At 47.4% G+C, this 27717-nt stretch overlaps 1 protein-coding gene across 4 annotated transcripts in view; it reads right to left on the bottom strand.

Annotated features, from left to right (window-relative positions):
• Nucleotides 1–27717, bottom strand: part of SH2D4A (SH2 domain containing 4A) — a 49530-nt gene that overhangs the window by 13831 nt on the left and 7982 nt on the right. For 3 of the 4 annotated variants that reach the window (XM_072950182.1, XM_072950183.1, XM_072950184.1), the window contains exons 3-5: nt 22567–22726; nt 21276–21447; nt 1593–1673 (exon numbers count right to left, since the gene is read on the bottom strand). In XM_072950182.1, the coding sequence (XP_072806283.1) occupies nt 1593–1673; nt 21276–21447; nt 22567–22726 (413 nt within the window). The remainder of the gene's footprint in view (nt 1–1592; nt 1674–21275; nt 21448–22566; nt 22727–27717) is intronic. The other variant, XM_072950185.1, reaches the window with a different exon arrangement.

Below are 27717 nucleotides of genomic sequence, written 5' to 3'. Positions count from 1 at the left end.
GGGGAACCCATCTCAACAAATGAAGGCCATTTACCACAAATCCACAGCCAACCTCACACTCAGTGATGAAAAACTAGACTTCCCAGCAAATACAGGGACAAGACTAGGATGCCCACTCTCACCACTCCTATTTAACATAGTATTGAAGTCCTAGCCACAGCAATCAGACAAGAAAAAGAAATAAAAGGTATTCAAATTGGAGGGGAAGAGGTAAAACTCCCACTTTTGCAAATGACATGATACTCTACAAAGAGAACCCTGGAGTCTCCACACAGAAATTGTTAGAATAAACAAATTCAGCAAGGTAGCAGACTACGAGATTAATGCACAGAAACCCATTGCATTTCCTTACTCTAATAACGGCATATCAGAAAGAGAAAGTCAAAAAACAATCCCATTTAAAATCATGTCAAAAAAAAAAAAAAGATACCTAGGAATAAATGTAACAGCCACATCCAAGAGCTCTCGCCTCTGTGCCCACGTATGTGCTGTTCCCTCTGCCTGGAACAAACTTTCCCCAGCCATCCCTGTCACCCTCCCCTCCTTCTTCAGGCCTCTGCTCCAACATCACCTTCTCAGGGTGGCCCTCCCTGACTACCCCTTGAAAAAATCAACTCCCACCCTCCCCGCCATCCTCAGCATCCTTATCCTGCATCCTTTTTCTCAAGACCAGGTGTTCCTTTGACCACCTGACTTCATTCATCTATTTATCATCTGTCTCTCTGTCAGGAGTACAAGCTTCCTGAGTGCAGGATTGTGTCTGTTTTGTTTACTGTCACTCCGGTCCCTCTATTGTTACTGTTTTAGAAAGAGGCACATATTACGGGAGCAGAGGGCCACGAGGCCCTCAGGGTCACAGCTTCCCCACGACTTCAGTCTCCGACGTGCCAGCTCTCCATGTCACACCTGGCCCTACAGGGGAGTCAGGGCATCGGTCACACGGTCCACACGAACCTGGCCTGGGCCGCCTCTGAATCAGACCTGAGACCAGTCAGAACCTTTTTAGAGCCTCATCTCTTATCCACCCCCCTTTTTCAGACCTTCCGTGGGTCAGATTCTCCACGGGATCCAGTCTCTGCCTCGGTTACGGTGAGCAGTACACGCGGCACTGCTGCAACAGAATGTGGGGGCTGGGGAGCCGCAGGGCCCCGTCTGGATGGACCCGGGGGTCTGGGTGCCTGGAGGGGGGCTGCAGGCACCAAGCACTCGGGCTACAAGCACCTGCTCAGCGCAGAGGGACAGGCTCAAGAAGCAGTGAACACACAGGGAACTTAATCTGAATGCGCGGTTTCTGCCAAGTTTCATGCTTCACTTATCACTCTCTGAAATCAGTCTTCCCCCAGCGCCTGCCTGGCCCACGACACTGTCTCTGTTTCAGATCTTCAGAGAGGAGTTTCCAGGAGACTCAAGACTCCTCCGCCTCCAGATAAGCAGGTAAAGATGAATAGCTACGTTCACCCGCTTTTCAAAGACAAATTCCACATTCTGCTGCTTCATTGCATTTCTGCACGAGACTAATACACCCGTCTGTGAAACAGTCATGGAAATGGCTGTGCGTTTAGCCCCCTGAAGATGGAGCGTAAGGCTTTTACCTGGCGAAATCTGTATCCCTTCATCCGATTGATAGAGTCTGCCAACATTTGTTGAATATTTCTGAAGGAACCAGAGGGTGACTAAAAATTAAATGAAACACATTTTTATGCCACTTCAGGAGATAATCTGTTAAAGCTGCTCTCATGATGACGTCCCCTAAAGCTGCCCCCATGCCCACACCGGGATCCACCCGGGTCTCCCACCAGCAGGTGACTTCCTGAGCCAGGTCTGGCCGAGGAGGCAGGTGCGCGAGCCTCGGCCTCCGCGCTCGGTAGGGTTAGAGGTGAATCTCTGCCCAAGAGCTGGCAGCTGGCGGCTCGCCTACAGCAGGCAGGTGTGTTTTGCTCCCAGCTGGCCCAGGAACCCTGGGATGACTTGGAGACACCAACAATACCCCTTGATTTAAATTCTCCTCTTCCTCTCTTAATCTTTGTTTTACCCCATCCCCTGTTTTAGGCTGGACCAGAGAAACGCCTTCGTCTCTGCCCCTTAACTGCACGCACCTTGCTCCCCGTCTAGGGCTGGAGACGTACCTGGACCACCTGGTGCCCGGGAGCCCCGCCCACTTCCCTGCCTGATCACCTCCTCCCGCTCCTCCCCGGGCTCCACTCCCCAGCTCAGGATCTGCTCTGGATGGATCTCCCAGTGGGGTTCCCAGATCTGCTGCCTGGCTCCCCTGGGGTCACTCCTGTGGGCCACATGCCAAGCCCTCTGGCCTGTCACACCAGGCGCCTCTTAAACGGGTCAGTTACACCAGTCCCTGTCACCAGGTCCCTGGCCTGAGGGCACAGTCTGAGCCAAGGCCCGCAGGGGCAGCCACGTGCCCTGTGTGGCCGACAGAGCCACCCCTGATCCACGGAACCACGACTTCTGTGTCTGTGCCGAGGACTCCTTCCTGAACTCTGGCATCGATCAGAACGCTTGCAAATTTTCAGCAAAAGGTTGAAACCGAGATTCGGGCGGAGCACAAAAGGTACTTTAGGATTATTTCTATGCTATGTAACGGGCCGGTATGCATACCTCAATTCTGCCCCTTTTTTCTCAGTGGCTGGCCTGTGGCTACCTGGATACATTGCATTTCCCGCTCTCCAGGCAGTCAGGGGCCATGTGAATAATTATCTCTAAAATAATGCAGGTGGTGACTGGTATGGGCCACTTCTGAACGGCCTTTAAAACCTCCTTCACACGTGACTCCAGGCCACCTCCCCCTTCCTTTGGGCTGGGATGCTGACACCAGCCACTCTACGAGACAGCGGAACCTCCAAAAGCCTGAGTCCCTGAATGGCTGTGTGGACCTGAGCCCTCCTGGACCAGAATGCCATCCCGGATGTTACAAGGGAGAAAGATGAACTTCCGTTGTGTTTCAACCATTGCCTTTTTGGTCTGTTTGTTCCCGAGTGTGGCCTATCTTGGCCACTAAGGCTGGCGGCACTGTATTCCCCACTGAGGTCTTTTACTGACGGTGGGGAACACAGTTAATGCTGATTCCACTGATGGCTGCTGGTCCCTGAGCCAATCCTGACCAGGCTCTGTGTCAGGGCCCTGGGGGTGTCAGCTTTGCTCCCACAACAGCACTGATGGCGGGACCACAGGACGCCCATCTCCAGATGAAGGGACAAGTCTCGGCGGCGCTGTGAGCCTGGTGGGATCACACTCTGGCCCGCGCCAGAGTGTACACTTACACTACTGTATCAACTTTGTCATGACGGGAAAATGAGTTGTAGGTCCAAAGCCTTCTGAAGAACAGATCAGAACGGTTCCAACAGGTTTTGTGTCAGGCTGTCTGTTCCAAAGTCCAAGATGACTCTGAAGGGCTCGAGCTTGCGGTCCCCGAATACGTTTCCACTCTCCGGAACGTGAGCTTTAAAAACGGCTCACTTTCCCTTCCCTCAGTGACAGATCTGTGGGGCATCCTTTTGCCAAAGGGATCGGTTTCTCCTCTGCTGAAAATTAGGAGGCAGTAACCGGGCTCCACTGATACCTCCTTGGGCGCTGGAGACGCGGCTGCGGCCCCAGTCTCTCCACCTGCTTGTTTCAGAGGGTCCTGGGTGTTTGCCACGAGCGGATCCTGGAAACAAGATTTCATCGGCAACACACCCTGTGATCAGCCTTTAAGCTCTTGAACAAACTCTTGGCTGTCTCCTGAATCAGCTTCAGGCTAACAAGCATCTGACACTGCTCTTCTAAGTCCTATGTGTCCACTTTGTCAAACGTGCTCCTCCATCACTTGACAGCTACTGTCATCCGCGTGGTCACAACACCCTCAATATCCTGTATGATTTATTTCTCGTCCCACAGAATTATTCCTGCAACTGCACTATTCATCTCCTGTACACACACAGCATTGTTTTCTTATCACTCGCTTCTCTAAAAATTACTACCTGAATTTTTCCTATCACCATTATGTGCCTTTGCTTTTTTTTTTTTAATTGAAGTACAGTCAGTTACAATGTCAATTTCTGGTGTTAGCACAATGTCCCATCATTCGTGTGCCCTTTCTTACTAGCACTTTCCACAGCTCACTGCTCTGTACTCATCAGCTATTACGGGGTTATTAGTGTTCTTAAAACAATGCAAATCTAAGCACAGAGACGGGCACCAGACGATGAAATGGGCCTGATGCCAGGACTACAGGGACCTCTGTGACCGTCGGCGCCCTCTACTGGTGCCGATCAGAGGTGACAGCCTTTCTCCGACGTTTTAGGTTGTGGGTTTGTTTTTTGTTTTTTTTTGTTTTTTTAAATTGAAGTATAGTCACTTTACAATGTTGTGTCAATTTCTGGTGTACAGCATAATAGTTCAATCATACATATACATACATATGTTCCTCTTCGTATTCTTTTTCATTATATGTTACTACAAGATATTGAATATAGTTCCCTGTGCTATACAGAAACTTGTTGTTTATCTTATATATAGTAGTTAATATCTGCAAATCTCAAACTCCCAATTTACCCCTTCCTACCCTCTTCCCCTCTTCGAAAAAATGCTCAATATTGCTAATTATCAGAGAAATACAAATCAAAACTACAATGAGGTATCATCTCACACCAGTTAGAATGGCTGTCATTCAAAAGTCCACAAATGACAAATGCTGGAGAGGCTGTGGAGGAAAGGGACCCCTCCTACACTGCTGGTGGGAATGCAGTTTGGTGCAGCCGTTATGGAAAACAGCGTGGAGATTCCTCAAAAGACTAGGAATAGACTTACCTTATGACCCAGGAATCCCACTCCTCGGCATATATCCAGAGGGAACTTTAATTCGAAAAGACACACGCACCCCAGTGTTCACAGCAGCACTATTTATAATAGCCAAGACATGGAAACAACCTAAATGTCCACTGACAGATGACAAGAAAAAGAAGTTGTGGAATATTTATACAATGGAATACTACTATGCCATAAAAAGAATAACATCATGCCATTTGCAGCAACATGGATGGACCTGGAGATCGTCATTCTAGGTGAAGTAAGCCAGAAAGAGAAAGAAAAATACCATATGATGTCACTCATATGTGGGATCTAAAAAAATAAAAAGACAAATGAACTTATTTACAAAACAGAAAGAGACTCACAGTTTGTGTTCTTAGTACACAAAAGCTCACAAGTTGACTCCTGAGTAGAAGAGATTTAGCATAAATAATTGATTAGTTTAACAGCCATTCCGGAGATCAATACTTCTATTCAAATCCCTCCACACGTCTAGAACATACTGTACACTCTAAAACTATTCACACATGCTAAGAACCATATGCGTAAAAATTCTAATTTTTCAAGGTGAACCAAGATTTTCCTCATTCTACAGTGTTAAAATAATGTGTAGACGTTAACTGAGATTTGTGTAGGGCAGGTTCATTCAAATACATGTACGCATTCTACAAATCTGTGAAACACACCAAGTACAACGTAATAGGCTAGAAATTGTACGATCTATGAGATTTCCTTTACTTAAAAACAGCAGATTGGTGGCTCAAACATGATGATTCATGATGCCAATACCAGACAGAGAGGACCACAGAAATAGCGCTCAGAGCATCCCAGCCTGAAGATGGAGGGATGTCTTGGAGAGGATGCCACGTCCTCTCTGAAGCCTCCCTTCCATGCTCTGTTCCAGGGAACATACTCTTTAGTTATTCTGATTTGCAACACAAGAAAGGTTGGAAAACTACCCGCCTCCTGCATAATTTTTGCTGACAAAATCCTTTCAAGTCCATACATCATTTGACCTTTGTAGCAACATCATAAGGGTGGCAAAGCAGGTATTATCCCTTTACCAAAAAGGTAAGGTGACCTGGTGATCGGTAGGAAAGCAGGGACTGAGACCCATGTCCTTCCCACGTCTCCCGCTTGCTCCTTCCACAGAGGGTCCCAGAGCAACATCCGTCTGCCCTGCATGGGAGCCACTGCAGTCACCGCCCACCTGGTACCTTACAGAGACTTCGTAGCTGCTCAAACTCTAAGGGCAGAGTTAAAGCCACTGTATCTGATTCATCTTTGCTTTATTTCAAAACAAAAACTGCCATGGAATATTTATGCAAAATATTGCATAATTTTATGCTGTGCACTATACAGTGCAATGTTATAGTAACTCCAAAAAACAAAGAGAAAATATGGAAGCCAATGCCATCAGAAGCCAGCAGATTTCCTGCAGACACCAAGTCAGAATGGCCCTCTCCAATCAATGCAGACTCTAGTGGATCTGGGACGGGAGCCCATCTGCATTGACTAAAGGATTATAATGTATATATATTATATAATTTACAATTAAACTTAGAAGTGTGGCATTTCAGATCTACGTGAGCAATGGGTTAACAAAAGACACAGCTAGCAACATCAACATTACATGGTTACAAATTACATCTTCTCCAGAGACCATGTGTCATATGAGAATTATTCTAATTATATCCACATTAAAAAAAGGCTTGAAAAGTGGTTCATTCTGGCTTCTAACTTAATATTCACTGTTTAAAAGTGAAGGACTACGCATTCAAACAAAATTCAAGAGCCTGTCGTTCCGAATAAACCGGAAAGCTCCAGGAAACAGAACGTTTTTAGCGCTCACTTTTTACAGTGAAGAAGGAAATGATGAAGGAAAGGGCTAAACCAAGAGTTTACATTTAAAAACAAAACCCTAGGTTAAGCAGCCCCTCATCCCCTTTTCACGCCTCTTAATTCCAAGGTCTTCACGAATTGATGGTCAGAATCACGACCTCGGTGAGCGCAAAGACCGTGGGGGCTTAATTTCCTGATCTCTGGAGCCTCAGCAAAAAAGAACAGTGGCTAGCACTTAGTAGGGCCTCAATAAACATCTGGTGAATGAGTGAACACACTATAAATCCATGAACACTCTCTCAATCATTAAAAGATATTCAGCCTGGTTTTCATACTCATAGGAGAGACTGAATTCAAATTCTCTAAAAAATTGATGGCTTTATACATCCATTTTGCTAAACCGGGTCAGTGGAATGATCATCAGATCATCCTATTCCCAGATATTTTATGTAAAAAGCGAATTTCCCAGTGATGACTATAACGGTCAGCTTTTGAGCCTACTGGGGTTTAGCTTTTTTTTTCTTTCTTTCTTTCTAAAATAGTGAGAGAGGCAGAAGAACGAAACTGTGCTTTGATACAGTTACGAAGAATAATAATATAAGGAAGTGGAGGTGCCTCGCTAAGGCCAACTAGACTGACAGGATGAAAACGGGCCAGTTTTACTGCTGAAAACATGGTGTGTGGTCCCCGTGGAGAGATTTTACTGAAACATGAATTAGAACAATGGAAACCCTAAGGAATATTTTCCCCACTTCTCTAACGTTGTTCTGAGCAAGATCTACACACAGAGATGACTGGACAGCCTGACTTGAAAATATAGCAGACTCTAACATGATGGGTAATTTTATGACATATCCTTAAATAATACACTGTCTTTAGGGTCTGAGTTTACTTTGAGCCGAGCATCGACTGTCATTCTGGATGAATGAATGTCCATTTGCATTGCACCTTCGCCCACAACTCCTCCAAGCAATGTGCAAACAGCAGAGCTGGGCGGGAGTGCCCTCAGGAAACACAGCATGCGAAGCTTGTAAGGGTCATCAGGGCCAAGTGTTTCTGACGTGAAAGAGTTTCAGAGGCCGCTCTTAACATTCTCACCAGGGAGACACTGATACATGATCCATGGAAAAGAAAAGGAAGACAGCGAGAGAATGAAAGGAATTGCTAAATATAAAGTGTAAGTATAGTACACGTACATACGTGAGAAAGAAACATACCATATGATATGTGAAATCTAGAAAAAACAGACACAAATAAACTTATTTACAAAACAGAAACAGACTCATAAACATGGAAAACAAACTTACGGTTACTGAGGGGAAGAGGGTGGGAAGGGATAAATTGGAAGTTCGAAATCCGCAGATACACACTACTATACATAAAAGAGATAAACAACAAGGACCTACTGTCCAGCACAGGGAATTCTATTCAGTACCTTGTAGTGACCTCTAATGAAAAAGACTATGAAAAGGAATATATGTATGTATACGAATGACTGAAGCATTATGCTGTACACCAGAAATTGGCACATTGTAACTGACTATACTTCAACCAAAAAACAAAAATTAAAAAAATTAGAAGATGTATATTTAAACTAAAAAAAAAGAGAGAATATTCAAAGAGTCTTAAAAACATGATTGATTTGGGAAGTCTAGATGCAACATAAAATGGGAAACTAACTACATACAATAATAAAAATATCTTTCATATCATACATAATACTTAATAAAACACCTTTATCTATGTTATTTCATTTGATTCTCACATCCAACCCAATGATACATTACTACTGTAACGTCCACTTTTTAGACAAGGAAACTGAGCCCCAGAGAGGTCAACAGGACCCCACATCCCTGGACTCAGGAGCCCACATTTTCCTTCCCCCCACACCACTTCCAGGGAGCTGGGTAAGTCAATCACCGCCAGCATCGCTTGCATCATGGGGAAGGAAGCTGTGTTACAACTGCATAACGTACAACTCTCAACACTAGAAATGTTTTTCTCTTTTGTAATTCACTTTATGTTAAGCTTTTTCTATAACCTACTACTTCTAAAAAGCCAGCAGCTTAAATGGCTTTTAAGGTCTTAGGATTCTGTGATTTTAGCTTACACAAAATTTTGCTCTACAAACTAGCATGAAATCCTGGCACACTTACATGGAAACCACTGGGGTGCCTGTGTAACTGATTACAGCTTGACTGGTGAACTACTAAACTGAGCACAGGTAATCTCGTCTGTTTTTCGCTATATGCCTCAGACTGTATCTCTCACAAAAGCTATACTGAAAGGCTTCCTTCCTGTATATTAGAAAGGAATACAGACCAAGGAAATTCACTGGTTTGGATTTATCCCTCTTTTTAATTCACATTCAGCTCAGCCTTCAAAATTCCAGCTTGCCTTTCAGGAATACACATTCGCATTCTGTTTGCAGTGGTTTCCTTGTCATGCGTGAGAGCCCAACTCCCTTTCAGGGGCTGACATGGTTCTCTGCAGACAGAGCCAGACAGCCCCCCGATGGCTCTCCCAGCCCAGGCACAGGGCTTCTGCCCTGTGGTCTGTCTCCACCCATCTACTCATTTGAGATTAAAAGTCATCTAAGGAGCTGTGCTCTAATACTACTGTCCACCCTTAACAGAAAGCTTATATATATACATACATGCACACAAACACACATATGTATACAATGGAGTACTACTCAGCCATAAAAAAGACAATCATGCCATTTACAGCAACATGGATGGACCTGGAGATTGTCATTCTAAGTGAAGTAAGCCAGAAAGAAAAAGAAAAATGCCATATGATATCACCTACATGTGGAATCTAATAAAAAAAAAAAGAAGGACTGATCTACAAAACTGAGACAGACTCACAGACATAGAGAACAAACTTCTGGTTACCAGGGGGGAAAGGGCATGGGCAGGGATAAAGTGGGAGTTAGAAATTTGCACCTCTGGGAGAGTGATGGGAATGTTAGCTATCTTGATGGAGGGAGTGATGGTGGATATAGATGTATATATCAATCAAAATTCATCAAATGGTACATCTGAAATACGTGTGGTTTACTGTACAGGAATTGTATCACAATAAAGGTGTTAAAAAGTAAAAAATAAAAAATAAATAAAAGAACACAGAACCCAAAACTCTGGTGGCTGTGCTGTAGCACCTCAGGAGGAGCCAGGGTCCAAAAGTAACCATCAGGCGTGTTCTTTTCCATTCTTTCAAAGAAGTGATCTGAGCTTTGCAGGTTGCTTCTGTGTCTCTCCTTGATAAAGGCAAACAACTCAAAGCCAGTTTAAGAGAACTGCTGGCTTCCGAGTAGACAGCGAGGCTAACGACTTTGGTTTGGGAAGGATGAGGGAGGTATGGAGGAAGGCAAGCCTCCGTGGAAGTCTTTCACTATGCCTGAAAATCTTTTTACCAGTTGCTCCTTTGCTGTTCCCTGCCACGGGGAACAAATGCTATGAGTTCGAATAACACTTCAAAATAGTGCTGAATGCCACCAGAGCTTCAAAATCAAGTTTCCGATCAAACTATGCATTTTGGTGGCATGATTTTGTTATCTGTTGTTCTAGTGAAATGGCACACGTGAAAGCTGGTACCAGGTCCTCGGAGCAGTGTGGGAGGGCCGTGTGTGTATGTGTGTGTGTATGTGTGCGCGAGGGCGCGCGTGCATGCGTCCAGTAGGGGTGGAGAGGCGAGAGGTCACCTTAACTGCATTTGGTTAAAGAGGGCAGGACCTACGAAACGAAGAATCTCGCTCAAGGCTTTTTAATCAGCTAGCTTCAAGGTTGTTTTTTGTTTTTTTTGAATGCTCTGAATTCCAGCTGTTTGTGTTCTACTTCTTCCTTAATCTCCTGTTTTGCAACGTGGCCCACTTCGAAGGCCATTTCGGTAAAAACAAGAAGTAATTCTCTGGCGATAAAAATCTCAAAGTGAGCAGATAGTTTTACGCAAGGTCCCCTCTGGGGCAAGAACTGTCAGGCTCCTGATTAATCAGTCCCCAGCCTCCAAATCACCTAAAGCAGAGACACACAAGGGGTGATCTTTGAATTACCATCCCTGCCCCTACTCTCCCAGCCACACTCAGAACTGTTAGGTTCCTTCCCGAATTCTCCTGCAGGAAGATGTGATCAGAGGGCGGTCCACCTCGAGGCGGGTGGGGTCTCTGTTCAGCCTCGGGGTACCCCTAGTTCTTATCCAAACTCCCTGGGGAGGGGCGTCTGCTCACACAGGGCATCCCCTGCTGTTTTCTCTGGCTCCTATTAACTCCCCGTCAGACTTGTTCTGCCTGGGAGTGTCATCTGCCTTCCCGCCTGCCTGTCCCAGAACCTGGCCAGGTGCCAGCCAAGTTCTGACATTTACCATCGTCTCCAGTTCAGTGACTGGCACCCGGCAACACGGAGTGTTTGCTGTGATCCACAGAGAACCACAACACTCTCACTAAATATTCAGCAGAGCCTGATTTCTGAGTTTCCCAAGCGCTATCACCGCTGCCAAAAATAAGGAGAGGGTGGGTATTTTGTAAAGGGCAACAGCTTTCAGAATTAAAACGATGCACTCAGCTCGAATCTAGGCATTATTTCTGCCTCCTCCTCAGACTGCACATGCCACTCAGCCTCCTGCTGCCTCCCAGTCTTCCTCTGAAAAATGAAAAGAAGGAAGGCTAGGCTTGTGGTAAGAATAGCATCTTATAACTGAAAGACTTTAGGGGACAATTCTTGCTGCTTCCATCAGAGACTGGGCAAACATCCTCATAAATTTCCTCAGCTTCTTTTCTAAAGAAAGAGTGTCACTAATTTCATCCCCATTTTATGGAGGGAACTGATTACTTACAGGACGTGGCCCCAAGAAACAGACCTGCCTCTAAGGATGGAAACCTCATTCCCGGACTAGAGGTCTTCTACTGTGTCAGCAGTATGGTTTCAAGGAATCTGGTATTTAACTGGGCAGTCTTATTTTTGGCTGAATATTTGTTACAATGAAAATTTTAAGTTAATGTAAATACGTTCTTAAAAAATATTTTGTAAAGGTTATCCTGGGTGTGTAAAAACATGCTGAGATGGGACCCCCAAGTTTTCTAAATCCTGAAGCTGGGATCCAACAACTCTTCTCAAATCCCCCAGATCTGCTTCTTGCAATTTGCAGAAATTCTTCGCCCTTAGAATTAGGGCATTTCATTGTTAGTGTAAAGAAATGCAACTGATTTCTGTATGTTAATCTTGTATCCTGCTGCCTTGCCAAATTCTTTTATCAGCTCTAGTAGTTTTTGTGTGGAGCCTTTAGGGTTTTCTATATATAGTATCATGTCTTCTGCGTATAGTGACAATTTTATCTCTTCTCTTCCAATTTGGATCCCTTTTATTTCTTTTTCTTGTCTAATTGCTATGGCTAGGACTTCCAAGACTATATTGAATAGAAGTGGTGAGAGTGGGCATCCTTGTCTTGTTCCAGATTTTAGCGGGAAGGCTTTCAACTTTAAAATTGCATCCAAAAAATAAAATACTTAAGAATAAATCTGACCAAGGAAGTGAATTAATTAAATGCAGAGAACTACAAAACACTGACTAAGGAAATTAAATATGACTTAAAGAAATAGAAAGATATCCCATGTTATTGGATTGGAAGAACAACACATAAAAAAGATCTTCTATCATGATCAAGTTGGTTTCATCCCTGTGACACAAGGATGGTTCACCATATGCAAATTAATCAATGTGATACACCACATCAACAAAAGGAAGGACAAAAATCACACGATCATCTCAACAGATGCAGAAAAAGCATTTGATAAAATTTAACATCCATTTATGATAAAAAACTCTTACCAAAGTGGGAATAGAGGGAACATATTTCAACATAATAAAAGCTATTTCTGACAAACCCACAGCCAGCGTAATATTCAATGGTGAAAAGCTGAACGCCTTCGCACTAAAATCTAGAACAAGACAAGGATGGCTTCTCTCACCACTTCTATTCAACACAGTCTTGGAAGCCAAGCAATCAGGCAAGAAAAAGAAATAAAAGGGATCCAAAATGGAAGAGAAGAGGTGAAATTGTCACTATATCAGGATGACATGATACTATGTATAGAAAACCCTAAAGGCACCACACAAAAACTACTAGAGCTGATAAAAGAATTTGGCAAGGCAGCAGGATGCAGGATTAACATACAGAAATCAGTTGCATTTCTTTACACTAAGAATGAATTAGCAGGAAAAGAAAGTAAAGAAACAATCCTTTTAAAACTGCATCCAAAACAATAAAATATTTAGGAATAAATCTGACCAAACAGGTGAAAGACTTATACATGGAGAACTACAAAACACTGATTAAGGAAATTAAAGATGACTTAAAGAAATGGAAAGATATCTTATGCTTTTGGATTGGAAGAATCAATATTATTAAAATAGCCACATTGCCCAAGGCAATCTACAGATTTAATGCAATCCCTATCAAATTACCCAGGACATTTTTCACAGAACTAGATCAAATAATCCTAAAATTTATATGGAGTCACAAAAGACTCAGAATTGCCAAAGCAATACTGAAGAAAAGAACAAAGCTGAAGGAATAACCCTCCCAGACTTGAGACACTACTACAGAGCTACAGTCATCAAAACAGCCTGGTATTGGCAGAAAAACAGACATATGGATAAATGGAACACAATAGAGAGCCCAGAAATAAACCTACAGACCTACAGTCAATTAATCTTTGACAAAAGAGGCAAGAATATACAATGGAGAAAAGCCACTCTCTTCAGCAAGTGGTGGTGGGAAAACTGGACAGCAGCATGTAAATCAATGAAGTTAGAACACTCCCTCACACTAGACACAAAAATAAACTCAAAATGGCTTAAAGACTTAAACATAAGACAAGACACAATAAACCTCCTAGAAGAAAACATAGGCAAAACGTTCTCTGACATAAATCTTAGCAATGTTCTCCTAGGGCAGTTTACCCAGGCAATAGAAATACAAGCAAAAATAAACAATTGGGACCTAATTAAACTTACAAGCTTTTGCACAGCAAAGGAAATCATAAGCAAAACAAAAAGACAACCTACAGAATGGGAGAAAATATTTGCAAAAGATGCGGCTGACAAGGGCTTAATTTCCAGAATATATAAATAGTTCATACAACTTTATAAGAAAAAAACAAACAACCCAACCCAAAAATGGGCAGAAGACCTAAACAAGCAATTCTCCAATGAAGACATGCAAATGTCCAATAGGCACATGACAAAATGCTCAATATTGCTAATTATCAGAGACATGCAAATCAAAACTCTAATGAGGTATCACCTCACACTAGTCAGAATGGCCATCATTTAAAAGTCCACAAATGATAAATGCTGGAAAGGCTGTGGAGAAAAGGGAACCCTCCTACACTGCTGGTGGGAATGAAGTTTGGTGCAGCCAGTGTGGAAAACAGTACAGATTCTTCAAAAAACTAAAAGTAGACTTACCATATGATCCAGTAATCCCACTCCTGGGCATATATCCAGAGGGAACCTTAATTCAAAAAGACACCTGCACCCCAATGGTCATAGCAGCACTATTTACAATAACCAAGACATGGAAACAACCTAAGTGTCCATCAACAGATGACTGGATAAAGAAGCTGTGCTATATAGTATATAATGGAATACTACTCAGCCATAAAAAATAACAAAATAATGCTATTTGCAACAACATGGATGGACCTGGAGATTGTCATTCTAAGTGAAGTAAGTCATAAAGAGAAAGAAAAATACCATATGATATGTGGAATCTAAAAAAAAAAAGTCAAGTGAAATTATTTGCGAAACAGAAACAGACTCACAGACATAGAAAACAAACTTATGGTTACCAGAGGGGGAAGGGGGTGAGAAGGGATAAACTGGGAACTTGAGATTTCAGACACTAACATTAATATAAAACAGATAAACAAGTTCATACTATCTAGCACAGGGAATTATATTCAATATCTTGTAGTAACCTACAATGAAAAACAATATGAAAAGGAATATATGTATGTATCTGGATGACTGAAGCATTGTGCTGTACACCAGAAATTGACACAACACTGAAAACTGACTCTATTTCAATAAATAAATAAATATATGTATATATCTTCCCAAAAAAGAGTTCCCTCTATCTTCTTAAAAACGAAACTATTGGGGCAAATCTTTCACTGCCTGAGAAGAGATCCTGGATGAAGTCATCCAAGATAGAAAATACATCATTGTTACATTGGTATAAAATAACCCAAAGGCAAACCTAAAGATGGGGTGTTTACTGTTCTGGTTCCATGGAGGGAAGGGTACAGCTCTCTACATTTTTTATATGTGAGAAGATTAGCTATGTCCCAGGTGGGTTTTGAGTCTGGGAGTGAGGGCTGTGGTCAAAGGTTCAGGATAGGACTTGACTGAGAAAGACATAATTTGTACTGTACTTCCAGAAATGAGACTGGGGTCACCTGGGCCCTGCACTGCTGGGTTGGACCTCATACCCGTGCCTAACTCCTGTTTGAGTGTGAAGGTCCAGCCCTCGTGATGGGCTTAACCACTGAAAGTGCACGGAAACCCCTGGGCATGGGTGCTCGGAGCATCTGTGGACCAGACCTGAGGGCGTGGCCTGGCTCGGGGGGGAAGGAGAGCTGTGATCCACTGGTGATGTCTGCCCAGGTGGTGAATCCTGGCGGGGTGGGGGGAGGAGGAGGAGAGTTGCCATCCACTGGTGATGTCTGCCCAGGTGCAGGCATGGGAGGGGTCACACTTGTGTTCTGCTCTGTGGATGCTAGACTATTTAAAAGTCTCTCCTTTTCCAGATAAGGAAAACAAAGCCCTGCAGAGACAGTGTGAATGAACTACAGCCTGACTGACTACAGCCACCAGGCTTGCTCTCATATTATTACCACAGCTCAAAAACTGGCCACAAGTCCACCAATCCCTTACTAACAATTCTGAAATCCAAAAGCTCTGAATATATATAACTTCTCTCACGGGGAAGACCTGCCTAAACTAAACATGAGATTGCTCACAGTATTTACAGTAACGGATTACAGAGTTACTATATTATATAGTTTATACAGAGCGTTCCTTTTCTAAAATCTCAAAAAAAAAATCTGAAATCTGAAATGCACCTGGCCCAGGGGTTTGGCTAAGGGAGGGCAGGCCCACACCACCGAGCCCACTGCCTGCAGGGGTGTGGTAGGTGGAATGCCCCCCAAATATCTGCACCCTAATCCCCCGAACTTGTGAACATGTCATGCTACACAGCAAAGGGAACTTTACAGGTGTTCACTACAAGCGAGGGACCTTAAAACAGGGAGATCTTCCTGGATTATCCTATGGGCTCCATCCAATCACATGAGCCCTTAAAAGCAGAGAACTTTCTCCAGCTGGAGCCTGAGAGATGCAACGGCAGGGAAAACCTCCAGAACCTTAGAATCTGTCTAAATTCTAAGCAGGAGAGAGACTCCACCCACCACTGCCGGGAGGGCCACCCGGCACACAGGCTGCTCCAGGACTGTCCCCAGGCTGACAGCGCACCAAGAAACAGGGCTCTCCACGGCTCACATGGCCAAAGACCTGAATGAGCATGGGAGCCATCCTTTCTCGGAGCTTCCAGAGAAGAACTCTTCCCAGTCAACACCTTGATTTCAGCGAGACCCAGACCAGAACGGAAGACCCAGCCCAGCCATGTTGGAATTCTGACCCAGGGAGCTGAGATCATAAATGGGTATTATTTTAAGCCATTAAGTGTATAGTAATTTGCTGTCTTAGCAACAGAAAACCAACACAGGACAAGGCTGATTCCTCCTCCATAATCTGGCCTCTCAGTTCCTCACACAGGCCTTCCCTGTGTCCCAGTCACAGCCCTCTCCCTTCCCCACCCCGAGTCAGGCAGCACCCCTCCCCACACCCCACACACGATGCCTTTCACTTTCATCTTGCTGACGCCCTGCTGCTCCCCAAGCCTCACACCACCTTCATCTTCCACAAACCCATCCCACCTCCCCACCCGGAACCTGGTGATGTCCTGTCCCACTCCGTGCGGTGCTTTCGAAGTATGTCCCTTCTTCCTCCTAATTCCCGAAAGACCAAGACTTGGTCATGTGCCCCCCTTGTGGCTCTGGGACACTGATCGCTACACGTGCTGAGCCCATGACAAACGTTTGCTCCAGGGAGGACTGAATCACCGCGATCGGCCCCACCGCGCAGCCTGAGTGCGGGACGCTGTCGCTCAGACGAGGCAAGGCTTTGCGTGGTTCTAGTTAAAATAACCCCCTGGATTTATATGGGATTCGCAGTTCTCCAAGTGTTTCCAAATGCATGATCTTATGTAATTTTTATCAAAAAAAAAAAAAAAAGAGAGAGATCAAACGATTCACTCCTCTTTCTCTTTCTCCATGTTTTCTTATAGAAAAAAAATCCTTCCGTTTAATTTTAAAGCCAACAACATCTGGTTCTGAAGCATCCTTGCTTTAGGGGGTAAAAAACACAAAACCTCTGATTCCAACAGTGGGATCAGGAAGGTGAGGACACAAATCCTTCTCCAGGGTAGACGAGATGGCCGAACGGCCTGAGCAAGAGCCTAGGTTATGGTTCAACTTGGCCTCTAATGCAGGCTACAAAAACCATGGCCCTTGACTCCTCCACCCGGAGAACAAATCCTGTTCAGCATCTCCTACGGCTGCGGTGAGGATACACTGAGACAGTCTGGGTCATCTGGCAGCTGTCCAGGGCTACACATACGAGAAACATCAAACTCCTCACCCCAGCCAGCAACAGCCTAGTTATCAGCATGGAAGCAAATCTGCCTGTTTCCGCAAAGAAGGTCCCAGGCTCCAAGATGGGCTGTTTTCTTCTCTTGAAGCTGGTCTTGGCATTCTCTTCACCTGATTGCATCTTAGTCGAAACATTAGTGGCCAAAGAGGGAGGGTCACGAAGGAGTCACTGGGATTTGCCCCAAGTCCTACGTAGACCCAAAGGGGTCCCTGACGACATGGTTGCCTGGATGATCCTCCCATAAGATAATCAGAGCAGAGCTGCAAAGACACCGTTGATGCAAATGCAGAAATCTGGTCCGCTCTTGTGCGGTAGCACGAATACCAGTCAGCATTAACCAGAAGCCCGGCCTCCTACGAGTAACGGACTCTTACCCAAACGCTTCTGCAGCGTCAGGGCTGGATTTAACTTTCATCTACTCTGCACAGCCCTTCGGAGGTTTTAGATCAGACCAGCCAGGAGTGCTTTCAGATTCAGGTCGGGAGGACTTTGCTAGAAAACAGGGCACATTGTCAGGTGCTGATCTGTCACGTGGAAATTCATGACAAACCCAACAAGACCGTTTCACTTGAGTAAATCTAGAGCTGATTTTCCTTGAATACATATATATATATATATATATATAAAATTTTTTTTTGGTGGGGGAGGTAATTAGGCTTTTTTTTTAATTTATTTTTTTAAGGGCAGTACTGAGGATGGAACCCAGGACCTCGTGCATGCTAAACATGTACTCAACCACTGAGTTATCCCCTCCCCCGAATATTTTTTTATACTTCCGGAAAATGGATGGCTCTTTACTGGTTATTCAGATAAACATGATGATCACCAACTTCCATAAAAACTGCTTGATGACTTTTCTTTTTATCATCAATTTTAGGCCTTGTGTAGACAATGGAATTTTATTTTATTTTATTTTACTTAATTTTATTTTTTAAATGTTTTTTATTTTTTATTATTATTTTTTGGTGGGGGGGCAATTAAGTTTTATTTATTTATTTATTTATTAATGGAGGGACTGGGGATTGAACCCAGGCCCTCGTGCATGCTAAGTATGCACTCCACCACTGAGCTATGTACCCTCCCCACCGACAATGAAATTTTAAAGACATGACAATCTCCTTGTGATACTATGCTTAAATTATGGCTGGAACGTCCAAATCTTTGCACTGTGTGCCAATATGGACTGCATTTTGGAAACATGTATTGGCTAACTCCCAGAGCTCTTGGCTTCTCACTGGCAGATCTGGAGAAGACGATGAATTCTGCTTTAAGGATGTCAAAGTACTGATGGGAGTGGACATTAAAGTAAATATACAAAAACGAGGACTTTCTGTGATTTGGGGGCACCTCACTTAATCTCTCTGAGCATTAGTCTCACCATCTGTACAAAAGAAATCATATTTGCGTTGCATCGTAAAATGAAATAAACATATGACATAAAGCCTCTCGAACTCTAAGTCAAATTGCGTGTAGCTTACTATGATGTCCAAAGTCAACTTACATCTGCTCGAGCACCTTGAGCGGCCTGAGAGATCCTTGATGTTTCTAAACTAGACTCTTCATCTTTAAAACCAGATCCTCTTCCGGAGAGACGTTCATCCCTGTTTGTGCCGACTGACACCCCCACTCCCCCAGCAGCCAAGCTTAGAAACCTGGGTTGTGCTGGAAACCTCACTCCCCCGCCCACTCTGATGCACAAATGATCGGTTCCTTTCAAAACAGGAATCTGCTCAGGTCAGCCCCTTGCTCAAAAAAATCAGTGACAATTTCCAGTCGTTCTTGCAAAAAGGGTCGGAACACATTTAAGTCAGCCCCAAGACCCTGTCCTATCTGGCCCTGCCCACCCCCTCCGCACTCCAGCCACCTCATTCCCAGCCACACAACCTTGCCTGGCTGTCCCTCTGCTGGAAGCACCACCCTCTGTCCTCATCTCCAGCTCCGAGGCCCCTGCAAAGCTGTCCCGCCCTCCTCGGTGACGCGTCCTGGGGGGAAGGGAGGCCCAGAAACATTGCTCCCCTCACCCCCGTCTCCCCCTGGTTCCTTGGAGCACGATTGCCATTTGAAATGATATTTTATGTGAAATCTCTCCCTGCTTTCTCCATTATAAAGTTCACGACAGCGGTGATTCCATTTCACGCCTGCACTGTGATGTGCTCTTAGTGCCTGAAAGGCCCTGGGCAAGTGAATGAGTAAATCAGCCCATCCTGGGGTTTCCTCCTCCCTGTCTATATAGAGAGACATATTTGTATGTATTTATATAGATACAAAACCCTGAAAGCATTTTCTCTGATGCCGGGAAAGATGAGAAGCAAGGATGTAAAAAACCTTCACCCAGTTTGTCCATATTCCTGGCACCTAGATGTTTCCTTATCCTGCCCCAACCACCTTCCATCCGGCCGGAATGGAAAAAGCGCCCCTCCCGCCTAAGAGCTGTGACACAGGAGCAGAGTGATAACCCTGCTGCTTACTTGCATTCTGTTGTCATCTTTCGTCCTACCTTTGATTGTTTTGCTCGGCAAGTATTGTCATTCACGTGCAAAGATTAGCCCATGTCCTTCACGCTCCTAAGGAGGTTTCTGGGGTGGTGCTGCTGGTCCTCGTATCAAGGGCAAAGGGAGCAGGCTTTCTGGTGTGAAACCGGTGAGAGCCAAACAGTGCTCCCCAGCACACGTGCGGGAATACGGAGGGCCAAACCCGGGGTGTGTGCCGGATTCTAGAATGTTCCCCCCTAAATATTTTCAGCCCCATATCTGCAAAGCTCCTCCACCTCTGCTGATGAATAAGGCAATCAATAGTCAGAGTGAGCGGCGGGTCCTGCAGACCTGGGTCTGAGTCCCACCGCAGCCTTTCCTCAGGCCTTGGGCACAGGCTCAGCTTCCGCGCCTGTCAAATGGACAAACACACGACAGGCCCCAGGATACGATGCTGCCGTGGGGATGAAAGGAGACACTCAGCGGTGTGCTTTCCATGTTAAGAAGCCCGTGGAGGAGGCAGGGCAGATAACCACACTGACCCCAAGGGAGCACGCTCAGTGTCGCAGGGCCAGAGGCCTCCCGGGAGCCACACGGCTGCAAAGCCCCAGTGAGTCCTCAGGGTGATTAAATCCTTGGCAGAAGAAACCCTTCCTAGTCTAGTGCTTGTGTTCTTCTGAACTATAATCCAAGCAGCCAATTGTCCCTGAGCTTTTTAAACCACCAGAAACCTAAGAGAATGCATTCCCTGAGCATCAAATTCTGTCATGTTGAGGAGGTTAACACTTCCACAATCACAGGCAGAGTCTATGAGGCCAAGAGGTGACACCTCCGGCCTCCACCCAAAGGGAGACTCACCAGGACAAAAATCTAGATCCCAGAGGTGCCCGCAGGATAGGGCAGGGCCAGCAGACCCTAGCCTGGGCCCCACCCACCCTGTAAGTGAAGTCCTGCTGGGCACAGCCAGGCCGCCCCCCGTGTGCACCTGCCAGGGAGGCCCCAGGGCCCGGAGGCTCTGAGAGCTACGTCTGGTCCTTCAAGAAACAGTCTGCCGACCGTTTACAGACGGCGTCTCACAGGGGAAATAGCCCCGGAGATGTCTTTAAATGCACAGTTCTATTTCCAGGGCTCGCTCTTCACCCTTTCAAGCCCATGAAAAAGGGGTGCTCTATATTGTTTGTGAAGCAGCAGGGGGGCCAAAGCCCTCAAGCCCCCCAACGAGGAATGGACAGCGGGGCCTTCAAGCTGGGAAGGGTGTTTTCAGAAAAACCAGTTTCAGCCCGGAAGCCCAACAGCCCCAGTGCCTTAGACCCGGATGCCCAACGGCCCCAGTGCCTTATCTCCCCCTTCACGAAGCTGCACACGCTTACAGACACGAAAGACTCACGGGGACTTTCTCCTCTTTGACGGGTGGGGTCGGCCCACCGCCTGGCCCCGGTCCCCCCTCCTCTGCCGCCTTCGTACACACGTTCTGGGTCTCCCGGTCACCTGACACCGGCAGGTCGGAGGAGTGTGACTTTGCCTTCAAGCTGCTGGTGAATCCTCCGGACTGGGTTTTCCTGAAGGGAAACAAATAGGGGTTACCCAAAGCATTCTGCACCGGGGACAGCTTTTCCGAAGCTGGCGTGGACATTCCAAGTACGTGAGGGACGGGGATGGGTGCCGTCCGCTTTGTGCTGATGCTATGCTGAGCCCTTTGCACACCAACGCTTTCTCTCCGATGCCCACTGCCGGTTGGAAAGTCACAGCCCGGGGACCTGAATGGAGGCCCACGTGTCTGTTTCCATTTCACCTGCTTACAAAGGGCTGCCCGCTCACATAGGGCTTCCGACACTCGGTGGGGATGGAGGAGTAGGTTTCGGGGAGGCCACCCTGGGCACCCAGCAGAGGGGACCCAGGCCCTGCCTTCCTGCCACCACCTGAGTCATCATCTTGTATCTCCCACTGACGATGTCACTTCCTTATCCAAAACCTCCTGACTGTCCACAGAATAAGGTCCAATCTCCTACATCTGGACTTCGAGGCACTTTAGGGCGTGGCCCTGTCTCCTGCCACTCACCAGTGTGTGCCCCAGACTCACCGTCACCCAAAGCACCACACACGCTCAAGTCCAGGGTCAAGTTCTAGCGTCTGGAGTCAGCTCTCTGCCTGCAGTGTCCTGCCTGACCCTCTGCAGCTGGAAAGCTACTTCTCTTTCAAGGTTCACTTCCGTCATCACCTCCTCCGTGGACCAGAATGACGGGCCCAGGTAACGCTCAGCCTATAGCCCCGTCACAGCGCGCACCGTACCTCGGGCACCTGACCATTTCTCCTCCTGGGCGGGAGGTCCTTGCTCACCTCTGAACTCCTAGCACCAGGCAGAGGGTCAGCACCCAGGGGCCTGCTACTCAGCGGCCGTCTCGGAGCCCGAGTGGTCCTTGGCCCTCACTCCCACCCCTGCGGCCCTCACACGATTCTGCTGAGGCCCTTGGCCACTGGGGAATCGCACGTCCACATCCAAGTGGGGAAATGAAACCACCGAGTTGGGGTGTAGTGAAAACAGAGGGAGTCACCGGAAGCCTAAAGGAGCTTTCCAGAGGCCCGGAGTCACTCTGTGCCCTCAAGCCCCACCTGGCTCCCCGGTCCCACCGGGCACTGCGGGGGTCGGGTGGGCGCTCACTGCTCTGCGGACCTCATACCTGAGCTCTTCTGCCTCCTGCTCCGCCTTCAGCCGGGCTCTCTCGGCAAGAATTTCATCACAGAGCACGTCGTAGGGTTTGTCGAGATGGTGTTCGCCCATCACCCAGACCCAGACTTCCTTGTCGGCTCCCAGCTTCCAGTGAACAGACTTGCCATTCTCTGCAGGCAAAACAGAACTCGGTAGAGCACAGGGAACTCTAGTCCATACCCTGTACTAACCTTTAATGAAAAAGTGATACGAAAACGATTATGTGCATATATGCGTGCCGGGACATGACGCTGTGCAGCAGAAACTCACACATGGTAACTGACTACACTTCATTAAAAAAAAATAAATAAATTTAAAAAACAGAATTCAGATTGAACAAACATCTTTGGTCATGGATTATTATGTTTTCCATCATTAACGGGTTTAGAGTCTTCAGGAGAAAAGGAAAAAATTAGACGTGGTGAAGCACGTCCAGCCTGCTCGGAAAAAGTGGTGTTTCCAGGGGCAGTGGCAAGGCCGGGAGGCTCTCGGGGACAGTGGGTGGCGGCTGCAGGACGTTTGCTTTAAACTATGATGAATATGGGGTTTGAACGTGCCCATTTTACTAGTGAAGACTGCGAGATGGGAAGAAAGCAGGCGTTGTTAGCGTGATCCTTTGGTCACAGCGCCAACATCAGACGCCAGAACCTCTGAAATCAGCCTGTAACCCGGCTGCACCAGGGTATGGTGCGTTCGCTTTCTCTACTGGCCTCGCTGCTGGGTACAAGGCACGCACTTCAGAGTTAGACTGGCTTTAGTTTACCTCCTCACCTGACACTTAGCTGTGTGACGTGGACACATTGGTTAATCCCTCTAAGCCTCAGTTTCCTGGTCTGCAAAATGGGACTACTAACACCTCCGATGGGGGACTGCTCTGGGGAGGAGGCAGGCAGCGAGGCCAGGCCCTTCCCCCGGGGTCCGCCACTCCCCGTGCATCACTGTGCTGCTGTTTGTGTACGTGGCTTCTCAGACATTGGCCGGCCTGTGAGAGGTGTCACTGTCGGACTGTGAGAGCAGGGAGCTACTTGAATAACCGTGTTTACAGCTGGTCGCAGGGGTCGTGTTACTTTCATTCTATTCCTGCCCCGCCGCATGGCCACACAGGTCATGCTCCCTGAAACCCGGGGCCGGGGGACCGTTCCCAGGAGAGGTCAGGATGCAGCCCTAAATCTGAAGGCGCCAGAGGGGACCCAGCTGGGCACGTTCAAACCCCTAGTCATGATGCCGGGGCCTGGGGACCCACACTCGTGGGTGGTGGTGAGTGTGTGACCCGGGGCAGCTGCTGGGACATAGGCCAGGCCATGGACACGTCACACGAAGTAAAGCATCTCTCTCCACGTACTGTTGTGGACTCAGGATACATCAAACAAGCAACAGCTCAGGGTCAGGCATGTTCTTTCTTACGGTGCCTTTCAAGCCCCTCGGGGGGGCGGGGACAGTGTCCTGGGGCACATCGATCTTCTGAAAAGGCTGTGTGGGGGGAGGTCACAGTCTTCACCGTAACAGGAGCCAAAGGTTCTTGCAGAAGCGGCCGGGCCCTGTGCTCACAGGTGGACACAGGTGTGAGTGAAGGCGGGTCCCAGGTGAGCCCAGGTGCGCCCTGGTCAGGGTTGGGGGCAGTCAGTCCAGGCGCGCCCTGGTTGGGGGGCAGTCGGTCCCAGGTGTGCCCCGGTGGGGTGGGGAGCCCGTCGGTCCTAGCTCATTTGGGGAAATGTCTGAAGTTTCATGCACCATAGAAAGCTGGCACCCCTCAAAAAACTTCCTTTATTACGTGCGCTCTCTGCGCAGCTAAGAATATTTTTACTATGTCCACCTCTCAAGTTGCATCAAAATAACCCTCCACCAGCGTTTCTGGTACCTGGAGGGAGACAGCACAGGGGACAGTGGTGGGGGTCAGGGGGAGCAGGCAGGAGGGTACCAGAGATCCCAACGGCTCTGCTCAGGACAGCGACACATGCATCCCCCAAACTGAGTCAAAAGCACCGTGGGGGTGTGGGTGGGGGCATGACTCTCAGGGTTGAGGTGCTGAGAAATCACAGAAACGCTGTCAACACAGGAGGGGCTTAGAACTTCAAGCTGGGCAGATGCAAACGAGAAGACAGGGTCCTGACACTTCTACGGGAGGGGGTGTGGAAGATAAAGAAGTGGTGGCTTTGGGGCGAGAAGAGAGCAGATTAGGTACAACATGTCAGAGTTAGTGGCCCGGACAGGAGTCTCTGCTGTGATGATTCTTCATCCCAGGAGAAGAAACTGGGAGGTGGGGGGCAAGTTCAAGGAGTTGCACGCAGCTCCCTGACCCCGAGGTGAAGGGGGAGGTCACTCTAGTGAAGCGAGCCTCAGCCTAGGGTCCTCAGCTCTGCACCAAGAGGAGGGAGGGCTAGCAGGGCCTCTGCGTAGCTCATTCCACAAATCTGAGTTCCGGGATGTGGGATGCAGCATCCTCCTGCAAGCCACCCAGAGCCTGCGAGAGAAAGAGCCAGGCACCAGCTCACTTACGTAATGAATTTTATCACGTATCTACTATGTACCAGGCACTGAGGTGCACATGCAGAAACACCTACGAACAAGACAGACCAGTTCCTGCTCTGGGGGACTCACATGCTAGTTGGGGGAGGCAGGCGTTGAACAACTAGTTAGTTATAAAAGGAACACGACTTGGGGAGGGGTTCTGAAGGTGCCAGGGGGACACACACTGTAACCGCAATAGATTTTAAGTCCAGTGAGGAGTCAGAGGGAGGAGGATGCTTCGGGAGGACGACAGAAAAGAAATAGTAAGTTCCCTGTGTTCAGTTTTGGAGGATGCGTAAGGAATTCAGACAGAGAATAGGGCTGGGTTTGATGCTGGATGATCAGAGATCAGAGAAAGGAATCCATGGGGGTCCCTGGGGAGCTAGGGTCTCCACCAGAACTAAAGAAGTCAGGGGGCCGTGTGGCACAGATCCCAGACACCAGGCTACAGGATTTAAATTGGCCGCGTACTGCACAAAGACAGAAAGTTGCATTAAAATCCCAGTGTTTGGACCAATTCTTTATGGGACCATGCACACGTCACTTGATCTCGCCAAGCCTGAGTTCCCTCTTTGAGGAAACAGAGGCGATGAGCCTGAGCTCACAGACCTGTCACATGACAAGCGCTCAGAAACGATTCGCTCCACATTCTTGGTCGGAGTGACCAGCCAAGAGTCCACGAGTCTAAGACCTGACACCATAAAACTCCTAGAAGAGAAACATTCTCTGCCATAAATCAGAGGGGTGTTTTCTGAGATCAGTCTCCCAAGGCCAAAGAAATAAAAGCAAAATAAACTAACAGGACCTGGTCAAGGTTAAGGCAAAGGTACCAGCATAAGGGATGTGAATGGGGCAGGACTGCACCTTGTCCTAACTTAATGCTCTCCAGGCATTCTGGGTGTCCTGTCTGCTTCCCCTTAGAATGACGTGCACTCTTCAATCAGAGGACAGTGGGAGAGGGACCTTTCTTATTTTTTTTAATAGCGCTTCCATTTAACTATGAGTTTGTTTCCCAGTTCTTGAATCACGTTTATATGCTGTGGAGCTCTCATGTTCACTATCTCAGGGACTCTTGAGAACTTCTAAAACCAGCTTTCTGGAACAACAGGTCAGTCCTGCTCGGCAGCACACCACGAGGAAGCCCTGTGCAGACTCACGTCCACGCCTCGTGACCCTCGCAGAACCGCGGATGAGGCAGGGCTGCAAAATGTCACACAAAATCAGTGATGTGTCACACGTGTTCTTGGCAAGGAAATGGCCAGGCTATTCCAGCCTGACGCTGGAGTGTGAACCCTGCTCACATGACACTGCACTGTATTTCACCCCGAGTGGCAGGCCCGCAGGGGAGCAGGGCGCACAGTCTGGAGGTGGCAGTACAATCATTTCCTCGGGTGAGGCCAACGCGACTGCTGGGGCTACGACTGTGCCTCGGAGGGTCAGCATCTGGTCTCCATTCAATTGGATCCACTTGGAATTCTGCACAAGCACGGTAAGAGGTGAGTGTCTGAGAGGGTGACGGAGAGCCGTACACTCTATCCCCACAAGGAGAAGACCACAGACTCAGAGAACAGAAGCCAGAGCATGAGCACCGGGGCCTCCTAACCCATGACGTACTAAATACGCTGAGGACTCATGAGGGCTGAGGTCAGCAGGGCTCCTGCCAGTCCCAGGCTGCAGCGCATCCACATGCTCCCAGTGTCCCAGCTACTGCCCAGCACTCTGGTCGCTCCTCTAGGACACCCTACCTCCGATCCAGAAACCAAAAGACAAATGCCTGGACAGCTGGGCCTCCAGGACTCGGGTGCTGTGGCCATGACCCTTCTGAGCGATGCCGCTGCCTCGTCTGCCTTTAAACCCGTAGAGCATCACCCGAGGCCATTCTGAACCCTATTTTTCCAGGAGGAAATTAAGGCTCAGGGAGGGTAAGTAACTTCCCCAAGATCACAGAGCTGGAACCAGAATTCAAAACCCACATGTGAGACTGGAAAAACCTGCACTGAGAGCAGCCTCTGATGCCCTGTCCGCACAGAAACACTTCTGAGAGCAAAACGGAAAACCACCCACAGGAATGACAGGAAATGAGCAAGCAAGCAAGGAGAGGCGGCGCCAGCCCCACGTGCCTTTTAACGAAGATCATGGCCAGTCCTGTGGGGACCTCCTGACGTCAACCTGGGTGACAATCCTGCAGTTACCAACACAAGCCCATCTTTTTAGACTTTAATAAATGTCAATGCTTATTTTAGACACAAAAGCCCAGAAAGGAAGATGGAGAACCGGCATGGCCCCACGCGTGGTCCAGGGAAGCAGGCGGCGGAGCAGACCAGGGAGACGGTGAGTCAGGAGAGAGGCCAGCTGGGTCCAAGGCTCAGGGAGGCGAACGGGCAGGGCAGCCCGTTACCACCCACACATGGTGCTCACCACCTGGGATGCCAAGCCCGTGACACTGTCTAGCCCAGAGTTAGGGGCACAGGTGGGGCCGGGACCTGCGGCTCAGAACAGACTTGGAGTAGATCTGGACCTGAGTTCGAACCCTGACCCCACCGGTGACCCACACCAATTATTTTTTCCAAGTTTGCTTCTTTATTTGTGAGAATAAGAGGGGAGCAACGTCTGC

Source organism: Vicugna pacos, chromosome 26 (assembly GCF_048564905.1).
Source record: "Vicugna pacos chromosome 26, VicPac4, whole genome shotgun sequence".
Lineage (NCBI taxonomy): Eukaryota > Metazoa > Chordata > Mammalia > Artiodactyla > Camelidae > Vicugna > Vicugna pacos.
Note: the sequence above shows the minus strand (reverse complement) of the source record. Positions and strands in the feature narration are given on the sequence as shown.